Source organism: Oryza brachyantha, chromosome 11, assembly GCF_000231095.2.
Source record: "Oryza brachyantha chromosome 11, ObraRS2, whole genome shotgun sequence".
In the NCBI taxonomy this organism is placed as follows: Eukaryota; Viridiplantae; Streptophyta; class Magnoliopsida; order Poales; family Poaceae; genus Oryza; species Oryza brachyantha.
The window spans coordinates 5991836-6004826 of NC_023173.2; the positions used below are offsets into that span (position 1 = coordinate 5991836).

The 12991-nt window shown below is 37.2% G+C and overlaps 1 protein-coding gene across 2 annotated transcripts; it reads left to right on the top strand.

Annotated features, from left to right (window-relative positions):
- Nucleotides 1-5466: 5466 nt before the first annotated feature.
- LOC102704748 (endonuclease III homolog 1, chloroplastic-like) lies at nt 5467-10783 on the top strand. 2 transcript variants are annotated; one of them, XM_040528884.1, is made up of 11 exons: nt 5467-5714; nt 6461-6588; nt 6948-7005; nt 7554-7595; nt 8234-8352; nt 8724-8790; nt 9193-9284; nt 9610-9747; nt 9833-9937; nt 10039-10122; nt 10284-10783. In XM_040528884.1, exons 1-11 carry the CDS (start codon nt 5606-5608, stop codon nt 10416-10418), a joined length of 1077 nt encoding a protein of 358 aa, XP_040384818.1. In that variant the 5' UTR covers nt 5467-5605; the 3' UTR covers nt 10419-10783. The 2 variants fall into 2 exon arrangements, with proteins under 2 accessions (XP_040384818.1, XP_006662906.1); XM_006662843.3 differs by having other exon boundaries at nt 9610-9723.
- Nucleotides 10784-12991: the final 2208 nt, after the last annotated feature.

The window sequence follows — 12991 nt, forward strand, 5'->3', positions numbered from 1 at the left end:
TCCTAATATAGAAATAGTATATCAAATAGTATCCATCGTAAATTAGTGATCATTACATAAAAATAATTAAATATATAAGATCTTTGAAGGAAAATTCTTAATTAGTGCTCCTTCCATAATATGTTGTCGACTTTCCATATTAAAGGTTTATGTTAAATGAAAACATTTAACTGCCATAAGGGAGAAGGATCTAGATCGTTGAACCGCTTATATATGTTTTAGACCGTCAGATATGTCACACAATGATGATGATGGGTAAAACGAGTTGGTGCACTATAGGGTAGATTACTCTTTCGTTCCATGTAAAAAAAATTATGTTCAGGTAGGGAGCATAGGAGAAATCACGAGTTCAAACTTGATAAGTGGTGTGGTAGAAGTGTGAAGAAATTACATGAAAAAATATTATATATGTTTAGGAGGCGTGAAAGCGTAATAACCGCGCATATTTAAGCTGCCTGAAGACGTAATAATCGTACTTCTATGCATGTTTTTTTTTATTTTATGTAGTATAGATGATGTAAATATGAGCACTCTATCAGCGGTGGTATGTTTTATTTCATAGTTTCTAATAGTTTCCTTACAACATGTGGTATGAGCGAAAAATTTCTAATGCTTGCGAGTTTCCTCATCTAGCTCTTCGACACTCCGAGCTCTTAAATTAGGCCCTGTTTAGTTCCGAAAACATCACATCGTATCTTTGGATACTTAAATGAAGCATTAAATATACATGAACATTAAAACTAATTACAGTTATAGGGAAAATCGTGAGACGAATCGTTTGAGCCTAATTAGTACATGATTAGCCATAAGTGCTACAGTAACCAACATGTGCTAATGACGGATTAATTAGACTCAAAAGATCCGTCTCGCGGTTTCTAGGCGGAATCTAAAATTTATGTAATTAGACTACGTTTAATACTTCAAATGTGTGCCCATACGTATCGATGTGACCTCTCTTCCAAAATTTTTTAGAAATTGAACGCAGCCTTAGTACCCACTATCTTATTCTTTACATAGATCATGAACATTCCTAGGTCAATATTATCATCAGCTATTTTCTCTTCTTCCTTCTAAGATATTCTATTTATCTTTTTCATTTAGTTTAGTTCTTCTTTTATAGTGCTAAGTAGATACCATAATGGTTCAATTATGGTCATGTAACGTGCTACTACAGGGACTTATCTCGTTCGTCTTGTGCCTTCTACGTAGCCATTTAATGTGCATGTTACTTCCCTATTGACGGGACTTCCAATGGGGTTGACGGTACTGAAGGATGGTGATAACCTTACGCAGACTTGTCAGCCTTCATGAACCATGCCCTTGTGAACCATGTTTCTTCCCTATAGACGTTTGACCAGCGGCCCTAAGTGGTATATCTAGTATCTTATGTTTGGGTGGTAACTTATATAGTTTTCCAAATACCGTAAATATATCATGCCAAAAATATAGTACATGTATAAAATTATCAAAACATTATTATCACATATTATTAAGGAATTTTTTTTCTTTTTTTCTCCTCATAGAATTTTGGGGACCACCCCTTGGATATGCCCTAGCGGCCCCCACCTGTTGGTGAGAACGGGTGGCAAGTGGTCATTGAGCTAGCTCAACGCTATTGGTTAGCTATCATGAGTTTGGTTGATGATGATGATGGTCTAGGGGACCCAGCAAGAGACGTCCTATTTTTCACACCTAGCCAACGAATGGCGGGCTCATTCCCAGCACAAGTGTTGTGGTGTGGGGCAAATAGTTCCAGATGACATGCATACCTGACACCACATGTATTCGACATTAAATGCGGTCGGTGAGAGAATCGCTTCGCTAGAAAACATTCTCTTGGTAGGCCCCTCCACCGGACTTCGACAACATGCTATGTTGGCGGGCATAGAGTTACCCCGACACCCGCTTGCTACTTGAGGGGAGGGATCGGGGCATCCCGAGCCCCCCACCCCCAGTGGAGATGCAGACATGCCTTAGGACGCCACAAAGCCAACTGGTCAAGAACCCTAGTTCCCGTAGCACCGACAGATAAATTTTGGCAAAGCCAAAAAATCTTACGATATGAAACGAACATAGTAGTACGGTTTTGAAGAAATTAAGATACCCCTTACTGATGCCTAGGTGTTTGATGGGATTGAGCATAGAATGAGCAGTTGTGTTTTTCATGAGGCAGCTTGAGCCTATATGTAATATGATAAGTAATAGTAAAGTCATATTTTGTATGTCCTATTTAATTAATGAAGTTGATATACTTCAAACGTATGTTCGGGTTGTATTTTTGGCGGTGAGGAGGCGGTTAGACTAGAGGCGGCGAATACTTCATGAGGTTAGAGTTCTTTTTATTTTTGGTAAAAATATTTGGTTTTGGTGTTCCTACCATTCATTGTCCATCTGGTAGGCTTGGTTCTTGTGTTTCAAATATGATAGAACAAACTCTTTCCTCAATGTAGTGGTAGGCCAAAATAAAATAAAATTACAACAGTGGATTTCCGAGAAACTTACACCCTCGGGTTGATTTTACCTACAGTCCTTCTCACTGGAATGTTGTTAGTCAATGAAGAATAATAGGGTCTAACACTAGGAGCAACAAATGAAGCAATTGACAGCTCATATGATGGTTGTGATGGCATCTATCATCTTCTTCATGCACCACTGACCTTTCCCTGCTTTGCCTTACCCTCCAACTCTAATTGGACACAGAGCCTCTGACTTAACTTTATGTGTAGTTGAGTCATTTATATGTGGGCCCCACTTTACTATGATCCACGTGTCAGTGACAGAAATGCTCATGCAGTTACGTGACTTACGTCAGAGAAGCCTCCTCGCCTCTAATTACCAGCATTGCTCCCCTATTGCAACCAAATACTACATGCTGGTTTTTCTTATCTTTAGTACTTTTTAAGAACAACATAGAAAAGCAAATTAGCATGGATACGAAGAAATCACCATGTTATATATACAAACATAAATTTTGAAGAGCACAAATCTATTTGAAGTATAGAGATGTAGAAGCACACTCAAGTGTAGAGAGACCTCAAATGCGACATCCTTCACCAAGAAAGATGCCATATTACTTGTTAACTCTAGATCAACATCGCATTAATGCTCGTAGAATATGCATCATGATTTTGTACGGCCTTTTGTTAGATAATTTCATAGCTTTCATAGTTCATATTAAAAGTTCTTGTACTGGCCATAGGTTACCTATGAACAACAATTAGGATTCGACGATAGCCCTGCTTCACATATAATATCACCTTGATCAAAACTTCATTCTTTTTTTAGCTTATGTAAGTTATATTAGTAGCCATCTTGTAAGATCAACGTATCAATGCAACTAGTATGATAACCAAAATATAAGAGAAGACTTGGATCAGAAGCCACTTAGATGAGATGCAATTGGTCTACATCACTTGAGAGATTTAAAACTCAAGAGCAGAATATGCTTTGGTTTACCTATGTAATGTTGGGCTTAATTTCCATTACACAACTAAGTGGCTTGTCTATTGACAAAAAGTCACGAAGTTGTTAGGTTGACATGCTTCCCTATTTGCGCTGATAGGGGACCATTGCTAATGTATGGTGTCAGTGCATTAAACTAATTTAAGAAAAGCTATAATAGTTCTATGCTGCTACAATAGCTTAATTTTGGATATTATAGATGTTTCTTGACATCAACTATACGCTCTTAAAAAAGAGCCGATAGCTGGTCTTTTAATAAAGATGCATGTACAAGGTGAGAACCTCAGTGCATTGGGCCTTGAGCTATGCTTCATACCCGAGTAAAACCATGTGGTGCTATTGCACTCAAGATGAAACCACTCGGGGTTATTGCCTCTTGACACCTACCAAGTCTATAGTTGGATACCATCCTAAAAGACTCCATGTTTAGTTATTTTCAATATAAACATGAAGTAGGAGGCTACACCTATTAGGCGTCCCTATTCGACAAACCTAGAATTTTTATCTTCAGATATAGTCACATTTGACTCTATGTTTAGTTGCTTCCATCTAAGTATAGAGTTGAAGGGGGGAGAGCTACACCTATATGTGCATCTATTCGATGCACATATGATTTTATCAGCAAAGGTCTACCACAATATATCTACATGATATGAAGGAGAAAGACAACACTCAAGAAGATCAATCAGGAGAGTTGGAGCACTTCACATTAGCCGTGAACCACGAGAAAGACTGCAGCTTAAATATGAAGCACTCAAGGACTACTGTGGATGGTATAAATACCGAATACCCTCACATAAAAGATATAACCAACTATCGATAGGGATAGCCCGGATCCATTATATTATGAGTTAGACTATAACTTGGATGAGAAAAATAGAGTCTTAATCAAATAATATTATTTACATAGAAGGAAACCAAAGTTGTGTTGAGCTAGGTTCTCTATCTTATAACCCTGTCCCTCGATGTACAAGAAAAGACACGGGACCCTTCGAAGGCACGAGATTCACATCGATATTCAACACCCACCCATAAACACGACTAAACCCTAGCTAATAGGAGTAGGGTATTACTTCTTATTTCAAGACCTGAACCTGGATAATTCTATTTCTTGTACACACCACTGTACTTTCGTTTCATCTGGCACCATAATATACAAAACATTTGATACAAAGAGTATGCCAAGTCAAATTAACATTGGCCAAATGAATTTGTCCTTCTATCCTTGCCTGTGCTGAGAGGTACATATGTCGACCCAAATCAACATGTTAGTTATCTGAAAATATAAGCAACCTAAAGCTAGCTAATTAAATGAAAATGTTGTTTTGCAACAGGTGAAAATGTAAACATCACCTGGGATTTTGTCAAAGTTTTAAACATCACATCACATATTGAACTAACAAAATAGTACTATTAGTCATCACCAGGTTTAGCTAAAAGCTCAGTTGTGCACTTATATTCAGATTTTTCGCGCTTTCCTACAAACTTAGAAAGGAACTATGCTATTCAGCACCAAATATAGTCAATGATCTGCAATCATGAAAAATCTAGAACATACACCAAGCAAACTTGAAGATAGAATTAGTTCAGTTTTATACACAGGGAAACATCATACTTTGATTGATGACCATGGTCCCTGGCAGTGTCACTAACAGTAAATATACCAGCTCAACTACTAAACACACAACCTCTCTCTGCAATTTTGTGTTAATACAAATTTATAAAACCTAGTATGTTTATGATATTATGATACTACTTTTCGAGAGGAACCTATGTATATAATTTATATTAACCTAAATATTTAGGAAATAATTGCTTGTTAAAATTTTAGAAATTTTTAAAAAATCTTGTTCTAAACAACAAGTGCTTTTTAATATAAGGGAATAAGTCATTTTATTTATGGTTAATATAAAACTAAAGACGTCGATCAATAAATGTATCGACTTCCACGCAACAAACCGGAGCACCACAAGCCACAGGGCCACGATTCCTGATCAAATACCACAACTCAAAAAAACCAAGGAAGCGGAGAACAAAAAATAGTCCTAGACAAGTAGAGCGAAAGCGCAATGAGCGCCGAGCACGCACGCCACCGGCTCCGGCTAAAACCCTAGCGGCGGCAGCGGCGCTCGAGCGCGCGCGAATGCCCCTCGCTCTCCTCGCCCGCGCCGCTCTCTTCTGCTCCGTCGCCATGCCGCCCACCACGCGCTCCTCCAGGATGCTTCGTGCCGCCCATGCGGAGCTCAACCCAGGTGAAAAGTTCCTCCTTTTTTTTTCTATTTTCCCTTTCTTTTACCTTCTCGTTGGGAGAGGAAGAGCACTCTTATACTCTATTTCCGACTCGCTGCTGCCATTGCGGATATTGTTTGCTTGATAGCTGAGCTTAATATTCCAATGGTTATGCATTTAGGTAAAAAAAGTTAAGATATTTCATCCTTGGTGAGGTTATTTCTTGAAATGCGTCAGATAGATGCTTCTATCCTGTCTTTGCTGCAGGGTTGGATACTGTTGGGAGGGGTGTGGATTGTCCATCTTGTTTCATTTCTGCTCATAAGCCGTGTCGATTAGTGATTTAGTAGTGTTGTAAATTTGGTGGTGTTATTGTGCGTCCGTTTCTGGAAAGTCATTGTAGGAGGGAAATTTTGAGAAGAATGATCTCGTGTATGTTTCCTTCAATTTTCAGCCAAAACAAGCTTTTAGTATGGTGTCAGAACCTGCGTATCCACAATTTGGTTTTGCCATGCTATGAATGTATCTTGCTCATTCTACTAGTTCTTGATGAAAAAAGTGATGAATGAAAAGCTCGATATTCAATTATAAAGCATCGATTAGACACCGTTCACACCAACTTTAAAAGCATCCATCAGTAACTCCCAATTTTTTATCTATCTACCATTTGATGTAACACATAAGCTTATCACTGTCTATCTGGCTTTTTAAAGCCTGTTTAGTACAGTCGATTATTTGGCAGTAAAGCTTACAATTGATGCCATTTCAGATGTCAAAGAGGTGAAATGTGAATCCAGTATTTCTTTTGAATTGTCCAAACCTGAAGTGGTTTCTTCCGTGAAGAGGAAAAATGTTAAGCGGGTGCTTGAAGTTACTGAGGAGAATCTTAAAAAAAAGGTCGGTGTGTTTACCTTCTTTGATTGGTGATGTTTTCTCACTTCTCCATCAATAACCAAGCCATAGCTTCTGTCCTTTGTTTAAAAAAAGAGAAAGAAAGAAGTGTCTGCTGACTGAATGCCATGCCATGTCTTTGATAGATCATTCTTAAAAAGGAAGTTTCCTGCATTTATAATATTTCCTTCAGCACTTTTGTCCCCTCAATTTAAATTCTGACCTCACTATAAAATGTAAATATACCCGTTCTCTCCAACTGCAGTTTTCCATTCAGCACTCACTTTAATAGTTGCTCCGTTTTTGCCCTGTTAGTTTGGTTCAATTGAGGTGAACTGAAGAAAATAAATTTTGCACACATGCAGGTTGGTATTGTTCCTGACATTGAAGATTTTCGATATGGCAAGGCATCCCCATCTTTGGGTAAGAACAGTTACACCATTCTAAATAGTGAAAACATAAATTATACTCATCTGTCAATTATTACACACCAGTCAGTGCGTCTGCTATTTATTGCTTATAAAAAACATTTTTGATTGTTGTTGAATTTCACAGTTAGGTATTATCAGGGCATTGTTTTGCCATCAGATTGTAAGCATAAGAGAAAGTCTGTATTGAGAACATAATTTTGGAGTTGACTTCTGCGATTTTCTCGTCGTAGTTTATTTTCCAGCATTTGCTTTTAAACTGTTAAAAACATGTGTATAAATGTTTTACCCACAAATTATGTTTTAATCGCTAATAAGTCATTTCTGCACCAATTGGAATTTTGTGATGTTGATAAATACTGTACCAAGAGTTTGCTCATTTTAACACACAGTACTGTTAATTTCTTTCATTTGTGGTATCTTAAGTCTGTATAATCTGTTTGTAAGCCTCCATGTGCCATACTACAATCTTATTCACACTTATAATCTATCTTTGTTCCATGTCTCGCAAAAGAAAAGAAGCTTAACGCTTGTTTTCTTCAGTTAGGTTGGAGAAAAAGGTCAGAGTTTCATCTGTTATAAAAGGTACTCAGAAGACTACTTGTTGAGAAAAGCTATGCATTTTTGTCTTACATCATCATAGTTTTCTGGTTGTGTGTTAGTTTCTTTCTGTGCCAGCTGATATCAAGTTAAATCTGTTCAAACAATATTGACAGTACTATGCTAAAGTTTTCAATTACATGCTAGATAACTTTTATGTAATTCTCAAATGTTTATGCTTCTCTGGATTGCAAAAAATGAACAGTCACTGGATTAAGGCTTGTATCATCCAAACCGGAAGATATACTACTATGTTTTAATGTATTGGTTCTGACGTGGTCAGAATACAAGATGGCCATTCAGTCTCCAGTTTCGCATACACATTATTCATGAAATCTCTAAATCTTATGTTAAGTTCAAGTTCTTGAACTTCAAATTTGCATCGCATGTTTTCCTACTATTTACAATCCTAGCTGCCAAAAAGATGTCAGGTTCAGTAGCAGATTGTTCAACATTAAATTAAGTGTATCCTTATGACACACATCAGTGAATATGTGGCCACTACACATTGCTGTACCTTTCAAACAAAATATATGTCAAGATCAGATTTGCTGTCTATTTTATTTAAGAATTTTTTAAATACATTTATTGGTGCAAGAAAGCTAAAGTAACCATTTATGCAGCTGGAGCTCCAGAAAATTGGGAAGCAATCCTTAAGGGTATTAAAAACATGAGGTTATCTGGCGAGGCCCCTGTAGATACAAAGGGCTGTGAAAAAGCTGGTTCTCTTCTTCCACCCAAGGTAGTTTTTGTTCTTGCATCATTTTTTCAACCTGTAATATATGATATATCATAAGTGTAGTATCTAGTGCATAGCCATTTGTTGTGATCAGGCCCAAGTTTTCTTGCAGAGGCGTAGTGCATATGCAATCCCCCTATTTTTCTTGTGCTGTGTTGCCATATCAAAGTTTAAATTCAAGTGTTTCACTTGTCGGTAGTCACAATTCACTACTACGAGCATTTCCTGGCTTGGAAGTCGTCTTGCATAGTACTATATCGATCCATCCATTTAATACCATTATTTTGTTGTTAAAAGGTTTTCCCAACTATATGTAATGATATTATGTAACTCTTCTTCATCCCATGTAATCATATGCTGCATTTCTTGCACAGGAAAGGAGATTCGCAGTTCTGGTATCAACCATGATGTCAAGCCAAACAAAAGATGAAGTTACACATGGTATGCCTCATGAAAATTTCTTTGTTGGAATTGACTATATACTATTCTTTTTGCCAGCTTTGTTATGGTTTCCCTATAGTTAAAATATTAATAGAAAATGAAAAAGATCATGAGATCTATTCTGATTGGAGTTTATGTGTACTCTATTGAGGAATGGTTCACATGATAATTTCTAAATATATTTGCTCAGTTTTGAATGAAACTCTCATTTTTGCAAATTGTTTTATATTCTTAGTAATTATTGGTAGTTCAGAACTTCACGTTATGTGACCATCCTGTGCATCAACCCAACCTTGTCATAAATATCTCACTTTATGTACCAGAACTATGTCTGTTTGCTGCATCTTGTAATCCATTCTTTCAGAGAAATGATTATTGTATTTTGGATTCAATTGTTGTCAGCTGCTGTTGAACGTCTATCTGAGAAAGGGTTACTTGAACCGAATGCTATTGTCAGAACAGATGAGGTCACACTAGCAAATCTTATCAAACCTGTAAGTTGCAAGGATTGTTTAACAATGTGGGTACTTATTTGAACAATTAGGAGACAAATTACTGCATCTGAACTATCCACTGTAAGGATCGAACCTACAAATGTAGAAAACAATATACATACATCTGCATTCTTGATCACAGAATGGGCTCTTGCACATGGCCAACTTTGAATGCATCTAATTTACTTGAAGCATAACCTTGATTTGAACTCCAGAAGTCAACAAGCTAGAGCTGTACCAGTTTTAATGGTTATAATGTTGTTTGTTGCTTGCTGGAAATTACTCAGATCAGCCTTTCACATCATACTGCTTGTTGTTTAATCAGGTTGGATTCTATCAGAGGAAGGCCAAATATATAAAAGAAGCTTCTAAAATTTGCCTTGAACGTTTTGGAGGGGATATTCCAGATTCTCTGAATGAGCTTCTTGCTCTGAAAGGAGTTGGTCCTAAAATGGCTCATTTAGTAATCAACTACTACTCATTATATCCTTTCGAGTTGAAACATAAGCTTATTTTGTTAGCCCTTTTTAATGAAAAAAACTAAACAGGTGATGAGCATTGCATGGAAAAATACTCAGGGAATTTGTGTTGACACTCATGTGCATCGCATATCTAATCGTCTTGGGTGGGTTTTCCGAGAAGGAACAAAACAGGTTTGTTGATTAATTTTTTTGTGTCTTTGAAGAAAAATAAATTATACATAAGGAAAATCCATTATCACTGACAAATTGCCCCTTTTGTATACTTTGCGCAGAAAACTACAACACCAGAGCAGACAAGAATCTCTCTTGAGAAGTGGCTACCAAAGGATGAGTGGGAACCTATCAACCCATTGCTGGTATGAACTGGATCTTCTTTCCATCATCACTAATGTATTTTCTACTATATAAATAACTGCAAGGTAGTGACTTTTGCAATTGCTATCTGCATCCTACCTAAATTGCAGAAGTGCAAGTGCTTGTCTAAATTGACTTTTTTCTTAAAAAAATTTTCATGTAGGTTGGATTTGGGCAGACAATCTGTACTCCACTTAGGCCCAAATGTGACATGTGTGGCATAAACAACATATGTCTTTCAGCTTTCAAGGAATCGTCAAGTCCAAATCCAAAGCAAAAGAAAATAAGATCCTCTTAGAACTTTTGGAAGTGATGCCTTATGTATTTGATGTAGATGCATTATTTACTGACCTGCTAGATCAGGAAGAAGGCTCTTCTTTTGGTTGGCATATTGTCTGGATGGTCTTCCTGTCAGCATCATTGGTAGATTATCTATTATTTTGTATAGCCTAAATCTATTCAATAGAATGAGTAGGGGGACATCAGTCTTGCCAAATTTCCAGCAACTTACCCTGGTAGGGGCAAGTTTTTGTAAACAATATATACCTAGTAGAACAGAGTAGAAAATGTGCTACCACATTGGCCTTGCTGGGATGATAATGAAGCTCCAAATCATAATCCTTGGTAGGCTCTAACGACCTTACCAGTCTCAAATTTAAGTTATTATGGGTTGTGTATTTCAAACTCTTGTGATCTGTGATCTGTATAGATATCACAATGATTACCAATTAGGTAATTTCTATAAATCTTTAATGCATGAATCACAACTGCGAGTAGTTTTTCTTATGTTGTCTCAGCTGAAGTGAAGCGCATGCGACAGCCTTTCCTTGTTGCATGAGTAGTTGGGTACTACAACACCTAGCCTAGAGGCAACACAGTATAAAATGAAATTTTTCCTGATATTCGGTGAAATTGATATTGGTGCTGAGGTTAGCTTCTTCAACCCTTCAAAGTTATTTTGGCATATTGATCCGTCCACACGAATTTTTTTTCTTTCTTGAGTAACGGGGTTATTGGTCACATGATTTTTGAAAATCCTTCAATAAATCACTGGTAATATAGAACTGATGCTCTCTTAATTTCTCTAAGCGCTAGGCTGAGATGTTCCTCGTGTTCTTCCTCACTCATAGAATAGACAAGCATATCATCAATGAACACTACTGAAAAAAAAATTGTTTCGGTATTCTATAAACATCTTATTCATTAGGTTCATGAAGTACGTGGGCATGTTCGTCAATCCAAATACCATAACTGTAAACTCATACGACCTGTATCAAGTGGAAAAAGTCATTTTAGAATGTCATCGACCCTAATTTTTAAGTGATGGTATTGTCGATCTTGAAGAACACCTTGGCTCCTTTGAGTCATGTTGAACAAATCATCTATTAAGGACAATAGATATTTATTCTTGATTGTCACTTTGTTAAGTAACCAGTAATCCACACGCATCTTCATGCTCCCATCCTTTTTAACAAAAAGAACGGGTGCTCCCTATGGCAACGAGCTAGGCCACACATATTTTATCTTGTAGCTTAAGTTTTTTTCTCAAGGTCTTCTAATTCATTGGTGAGCATACTATATGGTCTCTTTGATATAGAAGTGGTCCCTGGCATCAACTCAATGATGAATTCTATATCCTGGCTAGGGAGTATTCCAGTAATTCTTTTGAAAAAATGTCTGGGCATTTCTGCACTATGAACATCCCTTCCATAGGTAGCAAAGTGAAAATCCCAGACACCCATTCACAAATCTTGAGGTCATGATATATGACTATATTCACAAAGCTTGAGGTCATGATATATGACTATCTTAATCGGTGATCCCTAATGTGTGCTCATTGTGACTTCCCTACGAGCACAATTTATTACACCTTGATGGCTGCCCAGCCAATCCATTTCCAAGATAATGCATAGGGTTTGTGGGGTGAGAACCATTAGATTGGACAGGAATATCTCATCCCGAAGTCTTATGGGCACATCGATACATGCCTTGTGAACCCTAATTTCTCATCCAGGTGAATGCACTAGTAGAGGTTTCTATACGTCCACCATTTTCAACTTATGTTTTTCGGTTGCTTTCAAAGAATTGAATGAATGCGAAGCTCCTGAATCAAAAAACCATGACTGGGTGATCTTAATAGAGAACATATCAGTACCACTTAGGCTGCGTTCGCCACCGTCCCTAAGTTAACTTAACTCACTTGTTTTTCGCGCGCACGCTTCTCGAACTGCTAAACGGTGTATTTTTTGCAAAAAAAAAGTTATTTAAAAAATCATATTAATCTATTTTATATTTTTTAATAATTAATAATTAATTAATCATGTACTAATCTATTAGTACGTTTTCTGGGTCAGGTAACTTATCACCTTTTAACCGAACGTGGCCTTACTAAGCCTTGATCATGGTGAGTCTCCTCAGCACACACATAGTTCACGTGTCCATAGTGTCCATGTCTGAATCCTTGTGGTAGACTTGCTTGCTGAGGTGTCTCGAACAGTCCGCAGTCTGCTGCCGGTGCTGATGTACCTCTGACTGCTATGGTGCTGGCTCCGGTACTGGGTTCTTTAGCATAGTGTCCAAAGGCCACGTTCGGCGTATGCTTAAACGAGGTTAGTTATCTGGTGTAGAAAACGTAACAGTAATAGATTAGTATATGATTAATTAATTATTAATTATAAAAAAATAAAATAGATAAATATGATTTTAAAGTAACTTTTTTATAGAAAATGTTTATAAAAAATATATATTTAGTAGTTCAGAAAATATGCGTACGAAAAACGAGAAAATGTAAGGTCAGTTGCTGGGGAGCCGAACGCGACCAAACTCTTCCTGACACGCAGGAAAGGTTTGTGTTGGCGTGCGAAATCGAAT

What these genes read in the sequence shown, in the direction of transcription:
- LOC102704748 (XM_040528884.1), top strand. Translation starts at nt 5,606, where the DNA reads ATGCCCCTCGCTCTCCTCGCCCGCGCCGCTCTCTTCTGCTCCGTCGCC. An exon ending in TAGCAAATCTTATCAAACCT is followed by an intron (nt 9,285 to 9,609) that starts GTAAGTTGCAAG and finishes TTGTTTAATCAG; the next exon opens with GTTGGATTCTATCAGAGGAA. An exon ending in GTCCTAAAATGGCTCATTTA is followed by an intron (nt 9,748 to 9,832) that starts GTAATCAACTAC and finishes AAAACTAAACAG; the next exon opens with GTGATGAGCATTGCATGGAA.